Consider the following 22,138-nt stretch of genomic DNA (forward strand, 5'->3'; position numbering starts at 1 on the left):
ACTTACCTGAGTTTCTTTTAGAAACACGGTAATCATTTACGCCAAAATAGTATAGTTATGAAAGTTATTGTATTTTCATGAAAACTATGCTAACTTAGCATATTGTAATGAAATAAAGTATTTTAGCAACTGATGTCATATATATATACAGGTAGGCAACATCTAAAGAATGTAGAATATCGTGAAAAACTGCATTTTTTGTAACTTATTTCAAAAAGTGAAACTTTCATATATTTTAGATGCAGTACATGCAAGTAAGACATTTTTTCAAAAGTTTTTTGTTTTAATTTTGATGACTTACAGCTCATGAAAGTCAAAAATCAGTATCTCAAAATATTAGAATATTTCCTAAGATCCATCAAAAAAAAGGATTTGCAAAGCAATGATCGTCTTCTGGACCACTGCCAAGTCAGCAGTCTTCCCCATTATTGTGGTTTCAAAGACCAAGAGATACACAGAATTTATAGGGATGGTCATTTATTGAAACTCAAATGTAAATATTCTAATATTTTGAGATGCTGATTTTGACTTTCATTAGCTGTAAGCTCTAATCATCAAAATTAAAACAAAAAAAAAAACTTTTGAAATGTCTTGCTTTACGTGTTATGAATGTAAAATATATATGAAAGCTTCACTTTTTGAAATAAGTTACAAAATTTTTTGTTTTTCACGATATTCTAATATGTTGAGATGTATATATATATATATATATATATATATATATATATGTAACCACGAATTTAACGAATAAACAGCAAACTTGGAACATATTTCGCTTTTTAGTAACACGTTTGAGTGTCTGTTGTGTGTGGAAAAGTACCTAAAGTTCCGAAAAGTCATACTTAAAATAAGACCAACTTTCCTTTTCCTTTTTCAGCGCTCGGTACTTTACTAACGGGAGCTCAACGGATGGGGCTTTTATTTTGAAATGCTGATTTCAGAGAAGACTACGGCGTGATTGAGGAAGGCTTCACGGCGGCAGAGGACTGTTCACAACAAAGGCGAGAGGCAGATTTTTTATTTAGAGTCAACACAGTTTCATCAGATAAGCGCTAAATTATTCAGGGTCAGAAAGAGGAAAAACGACCGCTATCGTCGTGCTAATTGGGTAAGTAGGTTGTGTAAATTTTGTTGTGCTTCATTGGAGAAAAGACTTGTTTGGAAAGACATAAGTTACAGTTTTATTAATATGCTTATCTGTCATAACAACAAGTCGACTGGCTGACAGCGATTAAATTGCATTTTTTTGTTATAGTTATGCATATAAGCACTCTGTATCTCTCTATCTGATGTAACATCTGGATAATGTCAAGTTGCCAAGCTAACTCGGTTATCATGACTGATCTGAGCATAAACGAAAAGCGGACAGCTCCTGTATTGATTTTTTATTACAAGTAACAGATGCCCCATAAGGAATGCATGGCAAATAAAACCATCCAGCAAACAGTGGCCAGCTACACGCCCCGGTGACTATTTTTGTCAACGTACATAATAATGTTTTGCAACACATGACAGCACATGTATTTCCTATTTCCTCGTGTTTTGAGTGTGTAATCTATGTAATGTAAATGTAAATAGCAGACTCTGTAAACACATCGCCCAGCCCCTTCTAGGAAATCGACATTTGGCTATAAACAGCACACACACAACAGCTGACTTCCTGCATGCTGAGCATTTCACTCCCCAACTGGAGAAATTAAACGTTAACGTATCATAATACTCTTGCAAAAGTTACCATGGTAACCATAGTTTCCGCGCCAAAATGCCATAGTTACTACAGCTATTGTTGCTACCGTAGAGCTGTAATATATATGTGCTTCGAACTGTGCCAGAAGTGTTTCGTGATCTCTCACATCTCTCAAAAATCACACATAGAGAAACACTTTTGAGAATTTTTATTCAAATGATCCACATAAGGTGAAGGCCCAATATAACTCGGGCTTCTAGAAAAAGCTGTTTTATTCTACGTGGAGAGGGTCGCCCACTTGTGGGTGCTGCCATGCTTGCATCACGTGACTAACCTTATGCAATTGACAGAGATGGCAATAATAATTAAAAGCTTATTTTGCACGCAAAAAAATATTGAAATTGAATCCAAAAATGTACATGTGTGTAGTATGAGATGTGAAATTTTTTTCTTGAAGACTTGTTGGTTTTGCTCCATTTCACAGCTCACACTACACGTATTAAACCAGTACAGCTGGTACTAAGCAACTAATAAACAAAAATTTAGCGAGTGCACTTTTTGTGGGGGATTTTGAAATTATTGGTTTTATGTAATACTAACTCTCAAACTCATAACATAATTCTAATTTCATGGTGGCAATATATTTTTGTAAGGTTAGACATGACAAGTGTATTACAATGCCCTGCAGATCTGGGGCACTTTGATATAAAAGAATAGAATGATGTGTGAATTAAACATATTTTTGTACATTTTGCCAATGAGAAGCTTAAAGAGATTGTTTATTCAAAAATGACAATCTTTCAGTCATTTACCCGCCCCCCATGTCATTTCAAAACTACATGAATTTCTTTCCTCTGTGGAACATAAAAAAAGATATTTTGGGAAATTAATTATAATTATAATAAATTATAATTTTTATTTTTTTATTTATTAAAAAGGGGGGGACAGGATTGGGAAAGGGCCGTGCGTGAGCCTGGACTCGAACTCGGACCACCCAAAGCGCAATGGGGCTATATGTTAGTGCGCTACTCACCAGGCTGTCGGCTCCGACCTCAGTGTTAGTTCTTTCAATTTTAACAATCTTTGTTGTATTATATGCCAGTGGTGACTGTTCAAAATTGATCATCAGCCGTATGCAAAGTGACCACATTTGGTTGTCAACATCGAAAATGGGTAAAATTCCACAAGTTGAACATTGAGTCATGTTGGGCTTTGTCTCTGGGATTGAACCATACAGGGCCTTAAAAATGGAGATTACAAAAGAAAAGTTTATTAAGAACTTTATTCTAAGAACTTTACTAAGTTTATTAAGAGAGATTTTTAGTACTTCCTGATTTACAGGCACTCGAACTTTGGAAAAATAATATTTATGTTCAATGTAATTGTTTTGATAGAGCTATGATTCTAGTTTCAACATTATTCCATCTTCAGACATTCCCCTTTAAATACAATAAGTATCAGCTCTATACAAAGAGACCAACATTTGGTTTTCGATCACTGAAAATGGCTAATAATCAACAATCTGGACTTGGAGCCACATTGAGATCCCATATCTCTGGGACTGAACTATATAGGGCCTTAAAAATAAAGATTCAAAAAGAAAGGTTTATTGGGAACCACAATCTAAAAGGACATTAAGATAACTTTCATACTTCTTGAGTTACATACACACAACTTTGGAAAAATAATATTTATGGCACTCGGGCAGACATGTTCTCCACAATTATTTTGAAACAGGGAAACAAGATACATTTCTAGTTTCAAAATTATTTGTTCTTCAGACATTCCTCTTTAAAAGATAAAAGTATAAGCTGAATGCAAAGTGACCCACATTTGGTTTTTGACCATTGACAGTGTGTACAATTTAACAATTGAGATTCCAATATCGCTGGAGTGAAAACATATAGAGCCTTAAATAAAGATGCCAAAAGGAAAGTTTAAGACCCAAAATCTAAAAGGGCATTAAAATATTTGAGTTCTTCTTGAGTTCCAGGTATGTAAACTTTGGAGAAAAAACTTAAAGTGCTTTTTTTCCCAATTTTAACAGTAACCAGTTGCATATAATGCAACAAAGATTGCTAATGTCAACAGATTTTACTAAAGGACCTACCGATCTAAAAATAACAGAATGATGCTGCTATCTTTATATAGTTATTATTAACCCCCTGTAATTTTGCCCCCCTCCCCCCACGTATTTCACAGAAGAAAGTCAAACACGTTTGAAAAACATCAAGATGAGTAAATTGACAGAATTGTCACTTTTGCATGCACCATCCCTTTTACATTTTGACACCCCTCTTTAAAATATTTTTCACACTTCTCGTTCTATATAAGCCAACGCAAGACCACCCAAAAGAGGTTAACCATGCAACTAGGCCAGACAAGTTGTGTTTTACCCATGGGGTTGCCTGTCTGTGATGAAATTGAGTCAGTGTTTGTAAATGGCCCTATTTATTTTTTCTGCTGTTGGGATACTATATTCACAAAGTCGGTGTAAATATGAATACAGCTGACACCTTAGGTGTCCATGTTGACAGATGGCATTTGTGGGGGCATAACTTTTGCCCTGCTGAATCCTGCCCCTTGACAGAATCTGCTCGCAGTAGGTTGACAGCAGTTGGCGAAGGGAGCCGGAAGCCCCTAGTGTTCCTGGAGGAAGTCTGTTTCGTTCCTCGCAAGCTCCTGTGGAGAATGAGTCAGTGTGTTGAGACAATTAGCCGTCTGCTTCTGATCCAAGGCCTGTTTTCATTTTTCCCTTTGGAAGGTTGACAAGGATTGGCGTAGATGCGCTGGTTTTAGATCAGCTCTTAGAAGTGGCTACGCTCTTGCAGGTCTTCTAAAGGGCACATATGTGAAGTGGGACATGTTTAGCATCTGCTTCTGTCAGGCCTCTCATGTGGTTAAATACATGATTTTGTTTTGTAAGTGCTGTTCGGTTATGGTGGGGAGTCACTTTGCTTCTAATAAGCACTTCAGGCCTGTTCCTGCAGATTTTTACTGCACTTGGTTGTAAAGGTTATACATTTATCACAACTTCAAATAGGATTTATTTTCCTTTGGCTTGTGCTTTGCTTATTAACATGCCTTGTGATGGAGTTGGAGATTTTTCCAATGTTTACTATATGATGTACCTGACTCCTATCTGATGAAGTACAGTGGACACATTCTTTGCTTTATTCTTGTTTCCAGGAAGCGCACCATGTCGGCTATGTGTGGACCCACAGGCTGAAGAGGTCTGATCATTCTGGAGATCTGGGAAGCGAGAAATGGGGAACACGGCCACCAAGTTCCGCAAAGCACTGATCTGTGGAGATGAGGTTCTGGCCTATCAGCTCTACGAGGGCAACCCTCAGTTCAAAGAGTCTCTGGACCCCAACACTTCATATGGGGAACCGTACCAATACAACACCCCACTCCATTATGCTGCCAGACATGCCATGACGCGCATACTCAGGTAAGACATGGCTTGTCCAGTAATATTTAGCATTTTGTTATTCTGCTTAGTGTTTATTTAAGCTATCATAACCAAGAGGCTTTCTGATTTCCAGATGTTTAATGATTGACTTTATGGTTTGGTTTCTTATTTTCATGTAAATTTTCATTCAAAAATAAAATGTATTTCATAGTTTTTATTTATCTGTAGCTGTGATTAATGGGTTAATAACACTGTTTTGTTGTCATATCTGTCAATTTATTAAAATACATTAAAAATGCAAATAACATACAACAGCTTGTATAAACCTTCTATGATGAGAATATTTAAAATTTTATTTTTTATATTTTTGGGTATAGAATAAAAACCATATTAGGTAGTTTAATATTATTTCTTATAAAAATATTCTGCTTCACTGCTTACTAAAATGTTACCGTAAATTTAGGAATTGTTAAAAACATTTGTCCGCCAAATCATGCGTTCCAACCAATAAGAAAAAATACAAAAGAAAACCTCAGACAAGAAATTATACCATAACGATGGCCTGAAGACCGTTATGATTCAATGTCAATAAGTGTTTTAAAATATCTTAAAATACATTTTCATGACAGTGTTAGTTAAATGTGATGTGGGGCAGCTACCTGAAGATGTAATTCATTAGAATTCATACTTTTTTCCTAGGGTAAATATATTTAAAAACTAGGGATGTAACAATTCACTCAACTCACGATTCGATTCGATTCATGATTTTGATTTCACGATTCGATTCACTTTTTTTTTTACAAAATCAGATTTAAGACAAATTATAAATTAAATATGTCCTTTTATTATTGCTTGGACAAAATGCTGCACATTTCTTTGTGAAATTGAAATATAACTATAATAATATTCTAATATAGCACTTGCATATTATTGCTGTTTTGTTGGTTTTGATTGCTTCTATTGTCCTTATTTGTAAGTCGCTTTGGATAAAAGTGTCTGCTTAATAACAAAATTGAAATATAATGTAAATATAAATAACAAAACAAAATAAAAATTTTAAAACAAGCCCCAAATCAAATAAACAAGTAACACAAATAAAAGAAATCTCTTCATTTAAACAAAATAAGGCTTTGTCTGTGCTCTTTCCGTTTAAAATTGGAGGCAACCACTGCATTTTAATCATGATCCAAACAAAGATGCTGCATACATGCATCATGAACAGTTTTTAATCTAAATTAGATTGTATCATTTCAAAATTTGAAGCAAAAACAGAATGGTTTGACTTCAGTTTGTGAAACCATTCATAAAAAAATATCTGCATGCAACAGAAACAGCAGACGAGCTGAATGAGACGCAGATTCACTCTCTGCAGGTGGCGCTTAAAGCGCTTCCTTGGTTTCCGCTGTAAACAAAGCAATAATACCATAAAATACCAGCTAAACTTTTCTAAAGACAGAAAGTTCCGCTCAGACATACATTCATATAAACTCCTACCACTAATTGAATCGCAATTTGTTTAGCATCTCAAACGATTTGAATCGTCGCGGTTAATCGTTACATCACTATTAAAAACATTTTTAAAATAATGATTATGACTCACATTAAATTATTTTATTACTTGATGGTTAAAGGGATAGTTCACCCAAAAATGAAAATTCTGTCATTAATTACTCACTCTCAAGTCGTTCCAAACCAGTAAGACCTTCGTTCATCTTCGGAACACAAATTAAGATATTTTTGATGAAATCTGAGCGCATTCTGACCCTGCCATAGACAGCAACGCAACTGAAATTGTAAAATAGTCCCTGTGACATCAGTGGTTAAACCGTAAATTTACAAAGCTACGAGAATACTTTTTGTGCTTAAAGAAAACAAAAATAATGATTTTATTAATCAATGAATCTGACACACACACACAGGCCTATCTGTCTGTACAAGATTTCCTTGGTTCTTAAATGCTTTTAAACTGTTAGAAGTACTCAAATCATGTACACAAATCATCACATTCTGCTGTTTTTCCTGCCCAGTGTGAAACTCTTTGGCCTAAAAAGTGTGGAATTTTAGGGGCCAATCTTTGAAAGTTATTTTAAGGCAAAACAGCTGTTTCAACTGCAAATGTGCTGAAGATTCTGGGTCTGAATCAGCAGGCTAGTGTTGCTCAGAATTTATAGCTGTTGGAAAGAGACTCATGTTAGGCCGTGTTCACACTTGGCGTCTTTTTCGAAGCTGCCGGCGTCTGTTTTACATTGTAATCCTATGGAGTAAACCGTGTTTTCAAAAAAGTCCTGAGCGCTTTTTAAAACGCCACCGCCGGCGTCTTTTTCTGCAGCTCAGAGCGTTTTTTCGAGTTGAAAAAAATTCAACTTTTCTGAAAAAAACGCCCTACGTCAAGCGCCTTTTTGACAGCTGACCAATGACAAGCGAGTAGCGAGATCTGTCGTTTCCATAACAAGAAGAAAAATGGAGAAGGTGCCGGTAGATAGACTGCTCGTATTAACGTTAGTTTCGGAGCACAAGGAGCTGTATGATATGAGCACAAAACTCTATCATAATATTGGTTCCTTCCCCGTATAATGTCGTGCACCCACAAACGTCGTTGTGAATCGACATTTTCTTTCCCGTTAACTTCAAAAGCCAACGCAAGAGCCAACTTTTTACTCTTTCTTGACATTTCTGCAGTACACAGCGCTAGGCTACTGTTACAGCTGTTGCTATGACAACAAAAGACGCTCTCAGCTGCTATTTGTAACAGACGCTGCCAGCTTTGTTTTTCATTAAAAAAACGCTCTTGTCAACTTTTTCTAGTCAAAAAAGACGCCAAGTGTGAACACGGCCTTAGTTTGCTTTTGGAAAGTTATATGTTCTATATGGGGGTGGGATGGAGTAGTGTAAAAATAATCATTGGCATATTTTTATTGTCAGAATTTCATTATCAACACATCCCTAAAATCTGTTTTCTTAAAGCAAAACCAATTGAGAACCAATGACTGTTAATTTTTTTTCATTTGTCATCCACCATGCCATAATTTCACAGGTCCTTCCTCTTCAGCAAGGATGGGAACCCCAACAAACGTAACATGCACAATGAGACCACACTGCATGTGTTATGCATGGGGCCAAATATCTTGCTATCCGAAGGGGCGCTACAGCCGCGACTAGCCCGTCCCTATGAAGATGAACGCAGACGAGCTGAGTGCCTCCAGATGATCCTAAAGTGGACCGGCGCCAAACTGGACCGTGGTGAATATGAGAGTGCTGACGTCAGTGCCACCGATAACAAGAAAAACACACCGCTACACTACGCTGCTGCCTCAGGGATGAAGACGTGTGTAGAGGTACATGTAGCACAATTATCAAACACTGTCGATACATGCACAGACAGACACATTTGTTGTGTCCAAAATCATTCTGACTCACTCTTTCTAACTCTAGAGAATAGGGAACAGTTTTTGGACACAGCACCTGACTACACCAGAATAGGTGCAGCACTAACAATCTCTCTGTAATGGCAAATTGTGGAGACATTTTAATTGTTCATGTTAATATCATATTGCACAACCCTATCTCCAGTCATTTGGTTACTTTTTTGACCACCTGGCTAGTTGGCACAAGGTGATTTGGGGAATTGGGAATCTTTGTTTTGACAGTAGAAATGATTAAAAAAATTTATTCTAAAAAGTGCTTATTGGGTAACACTTTATAATAAGGTTCAATAAGGTTAAAATTAGTTAATACATTATACATACATGCGTTGGACAGCAGGTTTTTCTTTTAATTATTTTATAGGTAATTGTTACGCCCCGTGCCCAGGGATAATAGTATGCTATCTTAGTTCAGTGAAACCTTATCTCAAAATTTTGTTTCTCATATCATGACCTCAATTTATTGATCTTTCCGCTGTATATTAACAGTATTTCCCTCTTTCTGCAGTTTCTGGTGAAGCGTGGTGCAGACCTGTTTGCAGAGAATGAGAACAAGGAGACCCCATGTGACTGTGCAGAAAGGCAGCACCATAAGGAGCTTGCACTCAGTCTGGAGTCTCAGATGGTCTTCTCCACTGACCCCCATGCAGAGGATATTGAGGCAGAGTATGCAGCCTTAGACCGCAGGGAGGTGAGCTCTCCAAATAAACTCTGGAATTTCTTGAGACATTAACATTTGCCTCAAGCACTGGTGTCCAGATGTGACGGATTTTAATCTGCATTTTTTAGACCAATAAATATAGAAGAGTTTGATGCAGATGTCAGAATACTGATTTCCGCTATGATTCAATGTTTAACACGTAACCGTGTTACTGTGTTTCAGTTTTATGAAGGTTTGCGAGTCCAGGACCTCAGGAGACTGAAGGACATGTTGATAGTGGAGACGGCAGATATGTTGCAAGCTCCTCTCTTCACTGCAGAAGCTCTTCTTCGGGCTCATGGTACGATTGTGTCAAATGCTCAAAGATATATTCACTGCTGTTGGCTGGCTCAAATTGAATTTTGGTAAAATTTGTTGAGAGTTGGTAGCTGAAAACTCTGTTTAGTTTGGTTTGCTGGTAACACTTTAGTATAGTGACCAATTTCATTAACTAGTTGCTTATTAGCATGCCTATTATTAACATATTGGCTGTTTATTAGTAGTTATAAAGCACATATTCTGCATACATACTGTATACCCTAATCCTACCCAATACCTAACCTTAACAATTACCTTACTAAATATTATTAAGCAGCAAATTAGGAGTTTATTGAGGCAAAAGTCTTTTGAAAGCCTAAAGTGTGACCGGTTTGCTTGTTCTGGTTTGGTTTTGTTTGGTTTATTCTGTTCTTTTGTTTTTTGACCGCCAGTGACCACCATGCATTTGTATTTTATGGAAAAGAGAAGCTTTGACATTTTGGTTACACTTTAGAATAGGGAACACTATTTACTATTAACAAGTTGCTTATTAGCATGCATATTACTAGCATATTGGCTGTTTATTAGTACTTAAAAAGCACATAGTAATGGCTTATTCTCCATGACCACATTCTAGATCCCTTGAACTTAACTACCTTACTTACTATTAATTAGCTTCAAATTATGAGATTTATTGACGGAACACCTTAGTTAATGGTGAATATGTGTTCCCTTATCTAAAGTATTATGACATTTTTATAATAATTTTAAAATTGTAATTTGGTTTGAACGGATACAGTGCTTCTGACTATTATGCATATCATGCTTCCGACTATTATTTAGCAAACAAACATGCAAGGGGCCGGCAATTTGTAGAACTTTGTGTAAGATGGCCATTTGAATTCTCTGAATCTGTGGGCATATATTCTGTGCAGGCCTACTTATTAGGTTCATTCTGACGCAATCCTTACAGTTCCTAACCCATGAAGAATAGAATATAGTTTCATGTGCATTTACAACAGTTGTAGGAAACGGGTATGGTATTGTCCTTGGAGAGATCTGAAAAGCATCCATGCTCACAAAGCAGACCTAGATGTTTCAGTCCCCTTAATTTTACAAGAGCACTCATGTTTAGAGCTGCTGAACTCTCTGGCACAAGACTCATAATTGGATCAGTACTTTCTTTAATAATCTCAATTATGTGAGCAGGCTGTCTAGCAGGCCTTGTTCCAGATGACTAGAGCCCATGGGAGAATAGGGCAGAGCTCTGATTCATGTGCGCTGCTATTATTGCCACAGCCTCTCTGGAGACTGCCAGCCGAGGCTCAAATATGCAGTTTCACCTTCTTTTAATCTAAAGCACAAATTCACACCCTTGACTCCTGAAACTACGATGGTAGAGCACAAACAATTTGGCTAGCAAGTGTAATGCATTTTGAGGATTTTCATTTGGGAAAATCTCGCTTCTTTCTTTGGAAGCAATTTTTATTTGTTTATGTGTTTTGCCTTGGACTTTAGACTGTGTTATCTGGCCTTCAGCGTCTGGAATCTGTCTCCAGGATTTCCTCTGGGAAGTGCCATTTCTTATCTTTTCTTACACCAGCAGACTTCATTGATGTTGACCGATAAGTTCATTCAAAGATATCAAAGTATATGTCCTTTTCATTTGTCGCCCCATCCCTTGAACTAGAAGAGGAGGAAACCGCAGCCTAAAAAAGAAGTGAATGTCTTAACATGCATTTTAATGGTTACTCATTATTGCTAAAAGCATACTTCACTTCCTTTTTTTCCTCCCATGTGGGAGTATACCAACCATGACTGGCAGGTTTCATATCAAGACAATCAAGTGCTCTCATATCCTGTGGGAAAACAACCTACTGAACATCTGGGTAGGTTTTTCAGTCCAGAAGAACAGCCTTGTTGAAACTCTTGAATCAGCTGCAAATTCCACTGAAATTAGAATCAGTGTGACTCCTCCTGTAGGTTTTTTTTTCTTTTCTCTCTCCATGCATACTGACCCAATTTCCCTTTGAAATTTAGACTGGGACAGAGAGAAACTCCTGGAAGCTTGGATGTCTAATGCTGAAAACTGTTGTCAGCGTTCAGGCGTTCAGATGCCAACTCCCCCGCCCAGAGGCTACAACTCCTGGGACACCCTGCCCTCGCCCCGCACGCCTCGCACCACTCGGTCATCCATCACCTCCCCGGACGAGATCAGCCTGACCCCTGCTGATGATGATCGCTCCTTGGTGAGGGATCAGATTTGGTCCTCTATTAGTGATTGCACGGCCTCTTCTGTGCAGAGTTGATTTACAATAGTTAGTCTTAATGTAATAAAATGTAATGCTTGGGTGATAAATTTGGGTGGTGTAGCCATGGAGTTTGATCTGGGCTAATGATAGGTTGTAGGTTCAAATCTCATAAACAGGATCAGTCAATTACAACCATTGTGCCCCTAAAAATACATCTTCTACTACCTCTTAACAAGTATTGTATGAAGGATACCAAACATAAATGTTTCTGTTAAAAATCTTGTTACACAGTGCATATCTATAAATCCATATTCATACCAAAGTTGAACTTTAACCTACAGATAATCTTAAATATGTTTTGCAAATGAAAATGTTGCTCTAACAACATTTTCTCCATATTTTGCATTTGCAAAAAGATTTTTTCTTAAAAAAAAACAAAACAAGGGCTTTAATAATATGGAAATTTAAATAAAAGTATCAGATATTAGCAAACGCCCAAAACCTAAAATATTTTTAAAAGAGTTGGGTTCAACAGTTTGTTTGGTCTATACTCATAGTAAAACATATTTGCATGAACCTGAAAAAAAGTACATTTCTAAAACCTAATCTAATGTTTTACTTCACAGATTCTCTATCCTCAAAATGAATCCAAACACACAGGAAAATACTATAGTCAAATCGCAATAATTCTATTCCAGTTTTTTTAACCAGTATTGGGCTGCTGAATTCCAGCGATTTAAATTCAGCCGTACAAAGATCTCAAATCACTTTATAAATTCATATCCAAGTATCATTTGTTTTATTGCTGCATTTAGGCCCTGAATTTCAGTGTGGGATTGTGCAGATATCGCATAGTTTGCATTATTATACTCATTCCCGCAGATTTAGATTTTAAAATGAAGCGAGCTTGGTTCATGAGCGATCAGACTCAGTTTGTCGTTACGAATCGGTTCTTTCGTGTATCAATAAAAAGTACTACTTCATGTATAGAATGTATTTTATAGCTAGGTTTATTATGTAGATATTTTCTCACAAATGTTGTTTTGTTCTCTGCTGTCAGTGCGGCATTTGTATTTGTGCAGCCTCCATGTTTGAGGAGCCTGTTGATATTCCATGTGGTCATGAGTTCTGCAGAGGATGCTGGGAAAGGTGAGGGTGTTTTTTTCGAGGCTTTGATTCAGTGCTTTAGTCACCATTACAATCACCGTCAGTTCTTACTGCTGCTGTAACGATCATGTGTACTTTGCCCTTTGGCAGTTTTCTGAATATGAAGATTCGGGAGGGGGAGGCCCACAATATCTTCTGCCCAGCCTATGACTGCTTCCAGCTGGTTCCCGTTGAGGTCATTGAGAGCATTGTGTCCAGAGAGATGGACAAACGTTATCTGCAGTTTGACATCAAGGTATAATTACATGATCAGATGCACATTAGTCTTAATTATGTTCGAAGAGACTGTTGCAATTGTATTATTTAGTGATATTGTGAATTAAACAGGAAGATAGATTAAGCAATTCAGCAGTCAGTCAATATTAGGCCCCAGTTTTTATTGAAACCCTATGATTTTGTGTTCATAGGTGGTTTTCCAGTCACACAGATCAGTCCTCTCAGTGGAGTTTATGTGTTTAGTGTTATTGTGAAGTCAGTCCAGAACGGTGGAGCATTGAAATGAGAGCTGAGAGGGTTGAAGTAACTGTAACAATGGCAGCTCTCATCTGAGAATGTCTGAGAATGACACTTCTCACGCTGTGGAGTCCCAAGCCTTTCATTATGTTGCCATGGTGATGTTGAATCTTCCACAAGGGCATCTGAGCTCTGTTGTAGCCATTTTTAGGGTCAGAGTGTACTAACGGACTTTTGGTAAAAATATACTCCGATCCCAGCATCATAACAAGACTCAGCAAATTAGATGAACCGGAAAGGACAAAATATTTTTAGTTTAGGTTTGTTTAATCAGCAAAGTTTTATGGCAAATTCTCAAGCTTATACATGACAGAAATTCATAAATCATTTAATTTCATCTGATAATGATTATATTTAAGAAATAATGTACAGCCAGTTGATCATTTTATTGCAGAATAAATCCTGAGAGAAACCTGGACTGTACTTTGTCCTGCCTATTACATAAACGCACTTACCAAATAAATATAAATAAATATATAAATGTGAAATTGTGACAAGTTAAAATGATTTTATTGTATAAATAACAATACAACAATACAGTGTTAACATACTGCAATTCAGAAGTTTGGGGTCAATAACATTTATTTAAAAAGATTATTACTTTTATTCAGCAAGAATGAATTCAGTTGATCAAAAGTTATTTAAAAGTTGATTGCAAATGATTTTCATTTCAGGTAAATGCTGTTATTTTTAACTTTATATTCATCAAAGGATCCTGATGAAATATTCAGCAGCACAACTGTCTTCAACATGAAAATAATAAGAAATGTTTTTTTCACCAATCAGCATATTATAATGATTTCTGAAGGATCATGTAAAATACTACAAAAAAAAGTCTGCACACTCTCAAAAATCAAAAATCACTAGCGAGATGAAAGCAATGAAGACAATTTACTGAAGGATCATGTGACACTGAAGACTGGAGTAATGACTGCTGAAAATTCAGCTTTGCCATCACAAGGATAAACTACATTTTATTAAAATAGAAACCAGTTATTTTAAATTTTAATCTTTTCACAATATTGCTGTTTTACTGTATTTTGGATCAAATAAATGCAGTATTGGTGGGTATAAGGGGACGTATTTCAAAAACACACACAAAAAAAAATGTATTAACCCCAAACTATTGAACAATAGATTAGTATAATATAACAATGTAAGTTTATATATTTTTAATGTTAATCAGCAGCTAGTTAACTTTTTATTCTATTTTAAGTTACCCCTTATCTAGCTTTTTGTATATCTTGCTGGTTTGTTGTTCTTATAACCAATGATTCTGTTTCTTTCTTTAATTTATTATTTTAAAATGAGCACTAAAGTCCTTCAAGGCTATTTTTACTATAGCCAGAAACCATTAAGTAAAGAAATCACTATACTATTCTAATTTTTGAGATAAAAGTTGCATGTTGCCATCTAAAATTGTCAAATATGCAGTTTAGTAATTTTACATCAGAATCAGAGAATTGCAGAGAGCCACATATTAAAAGAATAAGGGTGTGTTTTGCGTATTAAATGCCCCCTCTCTTGCTTTCTCCTCTATTTTTTCTCCGTCCTCCTCTTTACTCTTTACTCTTTCTTGTTCTTCCTCAGGCATTTGTGGAGAATAATCCTGCCATCCGGTGGTGCCCACGGGCTGGCTGTGATAGAGCGGTGCGATTGGCCGGACAGGGGCCAGGTGCCAGCACCTCTGACCCACTCAGTTTTCCTCGCCTCCAGGCCCCTGCGGTGGACTGTGGCAAGGGCCATCTTTTTTGTTGGTCAGTGCCAGTCACCGATACAAATCTCTCAAGCCATTATACCATTTGTAATTCTGAACGAAATCTCCAGTTCACTGCATGATTTAACATGATTTAAAGGACAGATATTAATAGTACTGAAATAATATTAATCGTATTTCTAAAGCACTCATATTCTGCACTTATTTATTTTAGCAGTGCAAATTATGTTAAAGAAACGTTGTCGAAAAGATCACACGTGTTACATGCATATATATATAAATGAAGGAAGAATGTGTGTTTGTATGTATGTTCTGCTCACAGTGGTCTTTGGCGATGCAGCTGGCTGAGTTTCTCTTTCCCACAGCTCTGGTCCTTATGTCCCCATAACACAAACACAGACATATACACAGTGGGCTCGTATCTCATCACTGCCTGTGCCAGATCTGAGCATTACATTTGATTAAAAACACCCTCCCCTCTCTCACATTTAATCTGTCAGAGTAAATATGGACTGAATCTAATACATAAGAAGCTGCCATTTAAAAGGCGTCTGTGGTCAACAGTCTGCCAGCATTGTTTTATTTCATGGGGTTCTCAGCTGGTAGGTCACCATTCTGTCCTAACTGGGTATTAGATATCAGGGAAAATGCAATGCTAAATGTTAAACCAGAACATCTCAAACTCCTGAACCTGGAAGGTACAAGGAACACAGAAAAAATTTGTTACGTTACACCATGTTAATATGTTAGCATAAGTTAATCTTTCACTCATGTTTGACACACATATTTATCCCCACAAGCCATTCCACCACCACCAACTAAAATGCATGGAATAGAAATAAAATATTCACTATAAATGGAATTTCCTTCATGCTTAGGCCTGATGTCACACTGGTGTTTCTCCCCACAGGGAGTGCCAAGGAGAGGCCCATGAACCATGTGACTGCCAAACTTGGAAGATGTGGCTCCAGAAAGTCACTGATATGAAGCCAGAAGAATGTGAGCTTGTTTTGTTGTACTTCTCAGTGACTACTAAGACAAATATCCTAAAGTTATGTTCCTACCTGTCCAAAAATGTTTTTGGACCTCAAGCAACTTTATTTCTGTCTTTTTCCATTTCAGTGGCAGGTGTAAGTGAGGCGTATGAAGATGCTGCCAACTGCCTGTGGTTACTCACCAACTCCAAATCCTGTGCCAACTGCAAATCTCCCATTCAGAAGAATGAGGGCTGTAACCACATGCAATGTGCCAAGGTTATATGTGTTATAATAATAGATTTATGTATATACCAGGTTAAGAATGGGGCGGAGTCATGGAGTTTTTCACAGGGGTAGAATGCAGGGTTGACGAGAGTTGGTGTGAACAAAGGGTCAAACATGATACCAAGGAAGTTTGAAAGGGAATGACAAAAACTTTAAAATCGATACACAAATCTGAGTTTCAGCCCACTTACTTGTAAATCTCCTTTGTATGTGTTGAGTTTAAGAAAATTCCCAGTGCCACTGACTGAAATGTGTGGGAGGGTGTGTATCAAAACAGGTGGTAAAATAAATCTCAGCGAAGCAGTGCTAACTGAGACCATGATGGTTGGTGATATAACAAATAAAAGTTTGTAGATTATGAAAATGAAGGGGCCAAGAACAGAACCCTGGGGGACTCCCTAAGTGTGAGAGTTGAGTTTCTCAAAAGAAGTGAAATATTATCTTCCAGTAAAAAGTAAACCAAGAGGGAATTGTACCAATATGGCTGTGAGCCTTGAAACAGGTAAATCAAGACTGTCAAAACTGGAATTTTGGATGAAAACCTGATTGGAAGGGTCAGTGAGGATTAATAGAGAGCATTGAATTTAAGATTTGCTGCTTGTCGTTATGGCTTTTTATGTTAGGACAGTCATAATTGAATGCTATTAAGATTATGATTTCTTTCTAAAGTTCTGCCTCTGCATCAGTGGATTGATGTTAAATCATTTTAAAAATAATTGATGAGAAAATAAATCTTGATAAATCTCTTTTATTAAAGAACAAGAAATGTGTGCGTGCCTTAGTAAGGAATGCATTACTGTTAATTCAATTTTGGTAATCCTGCAACAAGGTTACTAATCAGGGAAATACATTGCAATTTTGCCATAAGTTAAATATATTAAGGTTCTGCAATCTATAAATATATTGTGGAAACTTAATTTCCTGCAGAGCTGCTTTGCAAAAATATATTTACTTTAAAAAGCGCTATATAAATAAACTTGAACTTGAACTCAAATACTAGCACTCCAAAAATAAAAAGTGAGAGATTGTTTCTTAGCAACACACTTAATCCTTGCTGCCAGAATCCCACAACTCCCAGTGTGCTGCCTGCTAGACTGCTATATGCATTTGCTAGTGACATAATAAAAGTAGACCAGTGGTTTGTTTTAATGTAGGGGTTGTTAATCAAGAATGTATGTGTGTACAGTGCAAGTATGATTTCTGCTGGATCTGTCTGGAAGAGTGGAAAAAACACAGTTCCTCTACAGGAGGTTACTACCGCTGCACACGCTATGAGGTCATTCAGCAAGTGGAGGAGCAGTCTAAAGAGATGACCGTTGAGGTACATATTCTTACATGTATGCTCATGCAGTTTTGTCTCTAAGAGTTATTATAGAGTTTTTTAATAATGAGGAAAGAAAAGGATCTCACAACTGAGTATGGTTGGGCCTGAGCTTGTTTGTTTTGTATTTTTGCAGGCTGAGAAGAAACACAAGAACTTCCAGGAATTGGATCGCTTCATGCACTATTATTCACGGTTTAAGAATCATGAGCACAGCTACCAGGTAAAAAAAAAGTCTACAAAGATCTGCCTGATTTGACGTAGTTTCAAATAGTTGTTGAATAAATGCCATGAAGTCTGGTTCACAATGTAGCTTAGTCTGGCCAAAAACCACCTTGACTGGAAGAAATCATCTGGATGCAATTTAAACCAAATAACCACCCACAGCTTTTGTTTTTTTACCTGCCGTGTATGCATCATATGGTCAGTAAACAGACATTTGGCAGTCTGTGGACTGACAGTAGTTGCGAAATTATGACTCAAATGGTCTTTATCTGTATTATTTTTTCCTACAGCTGGAAGAACGCCTGCTTAAGACGGCCAAAGACAAGATGGAACAGCTTAGCAAAGTTCTAAGTGGAAGTAAGATGCAAAACCTCAAGCATATAATCAATGTCAAGTCATTATTATTTGTATAACGCTTTTAACAATGCAAATTGTCAAAGCAGCTTTATATCAGCTTGATATATATAGCTGGGTGGCTTTATATCAGCTTTACAGTATTTAGACGGGGAAATAATTTGTCGAAATAGTGTCAATGTTAATAAATTATTTCTAAGCTATGTTAATGCGTGGTCAACCTTGTATCAGTCTGTAAAATTTACAGAGTGGAAGTACTCTATAGAGAATTAACTTGCTTTTCCATTCACATAGTGATTCCTTCTACATTTAGCAGTAGATCAAGTTTAATACTTGGTGTTGTAGACTTTTTTAAATTAGATTTTAACTCCTATATTGTATTACTGTGTTGTTGCAGGAGAAGGCGGCCCTCCAGATACTACTTTCATTGAAGATGCAGTGCATGAACTACTTAAGACTCGTCGTATTCTCAAGTGCTCTTACCCTTATGGGTTCTTTTTGGAGCCCAAAAGCACAAAAAAGGAAATATTTGAACTTATGCAGGTTAGTAACACACATGGTGGTAATGGGAAATGCTTACCGTGGACGTTCTGAGTTAGCAAACAACTTAATACTCTTATTCCTCTTGTTAGACTGACTTGGAAATGGTGACTGAAGATCTTGCACAGAAAGTCAACCGGCCTTACCTCCGCACGCCTCGTCATAAGATAATCCGCGCTGCCAGCCTGGTGCAGCAAAAGAGGCAGGAGTTTCTGGCCTCCGTGGCAAGAGGTGTGGCGCCCAATGATTCTCCCGAAGCCCCTCGTCGCAGGTTAGAGCCTCTTCCTGAATTACAGACTGCTTAAAAATAGACAAAAAAGCAAAATAGAAACCTTGAAAAATATATTTTAACAATAGATTTTTTGTATTTTTGTGTTTTGATAGTCATAGAAAACAATTTTAGAAAAGGTAAACTTTTGTTAAAAACAGTATAAAAACCCCCATATGAAACCAGTTTTAAACTATATTTTTCAAAAACATAGAAAACACATTTCTATGAAGTTAAAGGGATAGTTCTCCCCCGAAAATGAAAATTCTGTCATTTATTACTCACCCTCATGCCGTTCAAAACCCGCAAGACCTTCGTTCATCTTCAGAACACAAATTAAGATATTTTTTAAATCCGAGAGCTTTCTGATCCTCTATAGACAGCAACGGAACTGAGACGTTCAAGGCCCAGAAAGGTAAGACGATGTCACACCACTGATGTCACATGGACATCGTTAATATAGTCCATGTCACATCAGTGTTTCAACCATAATGTTATGAAGCTACGAGAATACTTTTTGTGCACAAAGAAAAGAAAAAGAATTAATTTATTTAACAATGTCTTCTCTTCCGTGTCAGTCTCCATCGCACATTCTCGAGAGTACTATAACGCATGCATGTGCATTCCTCTGATTGATAACAAGGCGCAGCACATCCAGGTTCTACGTTAGAATGTCGGCTCCTGCGTCAGCTGCATCACACGCATGCGTCGTGGTACTCTCGTGAACGAAGACTGACACGCAAGAGTAGAAATTGTTGAATAAATTCGTTATTTTTGTTCTCTTTGCGCACAATTTTATTCTTGTAGCTTTATAACATTACGGTTGAACCACTGATGTGACATGGACTATTTTAACAATGTCCTTACTACCTTTCTGGGCCTTGAACATTTCAGTTGCGTTGCTGTCTATGGAGGGTCAGAAAGCTCTTGGATTTAATCAAAAATATCATAATTTGTCTTCTGAAAATATACGGTCTTACGGGTTTGGAACGACATAAGAGTGAGTAATTGACAGAATTTTCATTTTTGGGTGAACTATCCCTTTAAGGTTAATAGGGTCAATAGGGTTTTGATTTACTACTGTATTTTAACAATAGTATTATATTTCCTAAAACTGACTTTTCATTTGTAACACAACTGCACCTCTGCAGTCTAACAGTGTATAGGATCACATCATATTTTTTTTGTTTGCGTTTGCAGTTTTGCTGGTGGAACATGGGACTGGGAGTACTTGGGTTTCGCTTCTCCTGAGGTAACTCTTTTGTTTGGCTTGTTTTGAGACTTTGGGAATAGCTTGTGTCTTTGTTAAATCTACTTAGTTGGTGTATGGTGCCTGAAGTTTTGGCAGTGCATATCGGCCTATAAAACAAGATGTAGTCCTGTTGCAGCAGTTGTGATTGTGTAAAGACCTGTAATGTTAAACAGTGTTCCGCTATTTTGTTCTAATCTAAAGATCCAGAGGAATCATGCCTTTCTCGGGGGAATTGATCCGAGAGAGCACTGTCAGTATACAGGAAGCCATCCCCAGGTATTAAAGAATCCTCATTAGATCCCATCTCCGGAACGGCTGAACAAACAGTGGAATGGCACCTATCATGTACACTCCATCACTAATGTCATTGTCCACTTTTTTTTTTGGTTGCATGTTTTAGTTTTCTGTTCATACTCTATTGCAGCTGTTCATATATTTCAAACGATTGCTGTGCACTCCAGATGAAGAATTCTGATGCCATTTTAATGTCATCTGGAAAGCGGGATCTTTTTCTTTTCTGTTAATGTATCCCGACATGGTCTTCTAAAAGATGCCTTTGGTGTTGTAACTTCAAAAGGCAGTTTCCTGCTTTTTGCTTTGACTGTTCCATGAAAGGTCATGAGATATGCGTTTTTGCAGACGTTCCAAGGTGAACCAGGCCACCACTTCAGTCTGTATTGCTATTCTCTGCTCTTCTTTTGAAGTCATGTATGCAGGCTATGGCACAGTTTCATTTTGCTCTGGATTTATGGCTTGTAGAAAGAGGAATAATAGTGATGCACTTTATTCAACTTTTTTATTATTGATGCTTGAGCGGAACCTCTCAGGAATGTTTTTCCTAAATGTACATTTTCTTTGAGTTTGCTGCCGTTCTTGCATGCTTACTGCATGTAGCTTCAGTTTGGTTAAATTTAAGACTTTTTTTTTAGTTTTGGGAGTTTGTCGACCTTTGGTGAAACAAAGCTGGAAGAAGTGCAGAATAGATATGATTGGTAATTAAATCTTAAATAGATCTTATTGACACAAAGAGCTGGTTAGATTACTTAAAAATTGTAATCCGCTACTGATTCCAAATTACATGACAAAAGTTGGTAACACTTTACTTGAAGGGGTGTGCATAAGATTGACATGACACCTTCATAATCATGACATGTCAAGGTTTTCTATGCATGTTTATGACAACTGTCATTAAGTGTCATTCGCTCAGTTATGTCATTTGTAATGCAAAGATGACATTATTTGACCTAACCCTACCTTTACCCCTAACCCTAGCCCATAAAAAGACATCTCAAACAATGTCATCTTTGCATTACAAATGACATAACTGTGCGAATGACAGGAGGACATGCATAAAAAACCATAATCATGTCATGTCATGATTATGAAGGTGTCATGTCAGTGCACACCCCTTCAAGTAAAGTGTAACCCAAAAGTTGTAGTTTGTAACTTAATCAATTACATTACACATTTTTGGTTGTATAATCAGACTAGTTTTTGATTACTTTTAGATTACTTTTGACCTAATTCGTTTATCACATTGATTTAAATAGGATAATCTTGTACCATATTGATATGTAGATGCAAAGAAAAAGAAAATATATTTAATTTGTTGTTATTGACAACATGAAGTGGGTTAAACATTACATTGTCAATATAAATTAATACTTTTATTTAGCAAGGATGCTTTAAATTGATCAAAAGTGATGGTAAAGACATTTATAATGTTACAAAAGATTTTGATTTCAGATAAATGCTGTTCTTCTGAAGTTTCAAAGAAAAGAAAAT

General features: G+C 36.8%; 1 protein-coding gene across 1 annotated transcript in view; it reads left to right on the forward strand.

Moving 5' to 3' along the window:
• The first annotated feature begins 939 nt into the window (after positions 1 to 939).
• LOC306877906 (ankyrin repeat and IBR domain-containing protein 1-like) overlaps positions 940 to 22,138 on the forward strand; it is a 28,674-nt gene continuing 7,475 nt past the window's right edge. The window contains exons 1-17 of the mRNA XM_079429942.1: positions 940 to 1,108; positions 4,877 to 5,141; positions 8,137 to 8,437; positions 9,033 to 9,215; positions 9,408 to 9,525; positions 11,523 to 11,731; positions 12,795 to 12,883; positions 12,992 to 13,136; positions 15,005 to 15,171; positions 16,042 to 16,130; positions 16,254 to 16,384; positions 17,580 to 17,714; positions 17,851 to 17,937; positions 18,230 to 18,296; positions 18,691 to 18,836; positions 18,926 to 19,104; positions 20,302 to 20,353. Coding sequence (XP_079286068.1) covers positions 4,954 to 5,141; positions 8,137 to 8,437; positions 9,033 to 9,215; positions 9,408 to 9,525; positions 11,523 to 11,731; positions 12,795 to 12,883; positions 12,992 to 13,136; positions 15,005 to 15,171; positions 16,042 to 16,130; positions 16,254 to 16,384; positions 17,580 to 17,714; positions 17,851 to 17,937; positions 18,230 to 18,296; positions 18,691 to 18,836; positions 18,926 to 19,104; positions 20,302 to 20,353 — 2,286 coding nt within the window. The 5' untranslated portion in view covers positions 940 to 1,108; positions 4,877 to 4,953. The remainder of the gene's footprint in view (positions 1,109 to 4,876; positions 5,142 to 8,136; positions 8,438 to 9,032; positions 9,216 to 9,407; positions 9,526 to 11,522; positions 11,732 to 12,794; positions 12,884 to 12,991; positions 13,137 to 15,004; positions 15,172 to 16,041; positions 16,131 to 16,253; positions 16,385 to 17,579; positions 17,715 to 17,850; positions 17,938 to 18,229; positions 18,297 to 18,690; positions 18,837 to 18,925; positions 19,105 to 20,301; positions 20,354 to 22,138) is intronic.

This window comes from Barbus barbus (assembly GCF_936440315.1).
Source record: "Barbus barbus genome assembly, chromosome: 12".
Classification (NCBI taxonomy): Eukaryota; Metazoa; Chordata; class Actinopteri; order Cypriniformes; family Cyprinidae; genus Barbus; species Barbus barbus.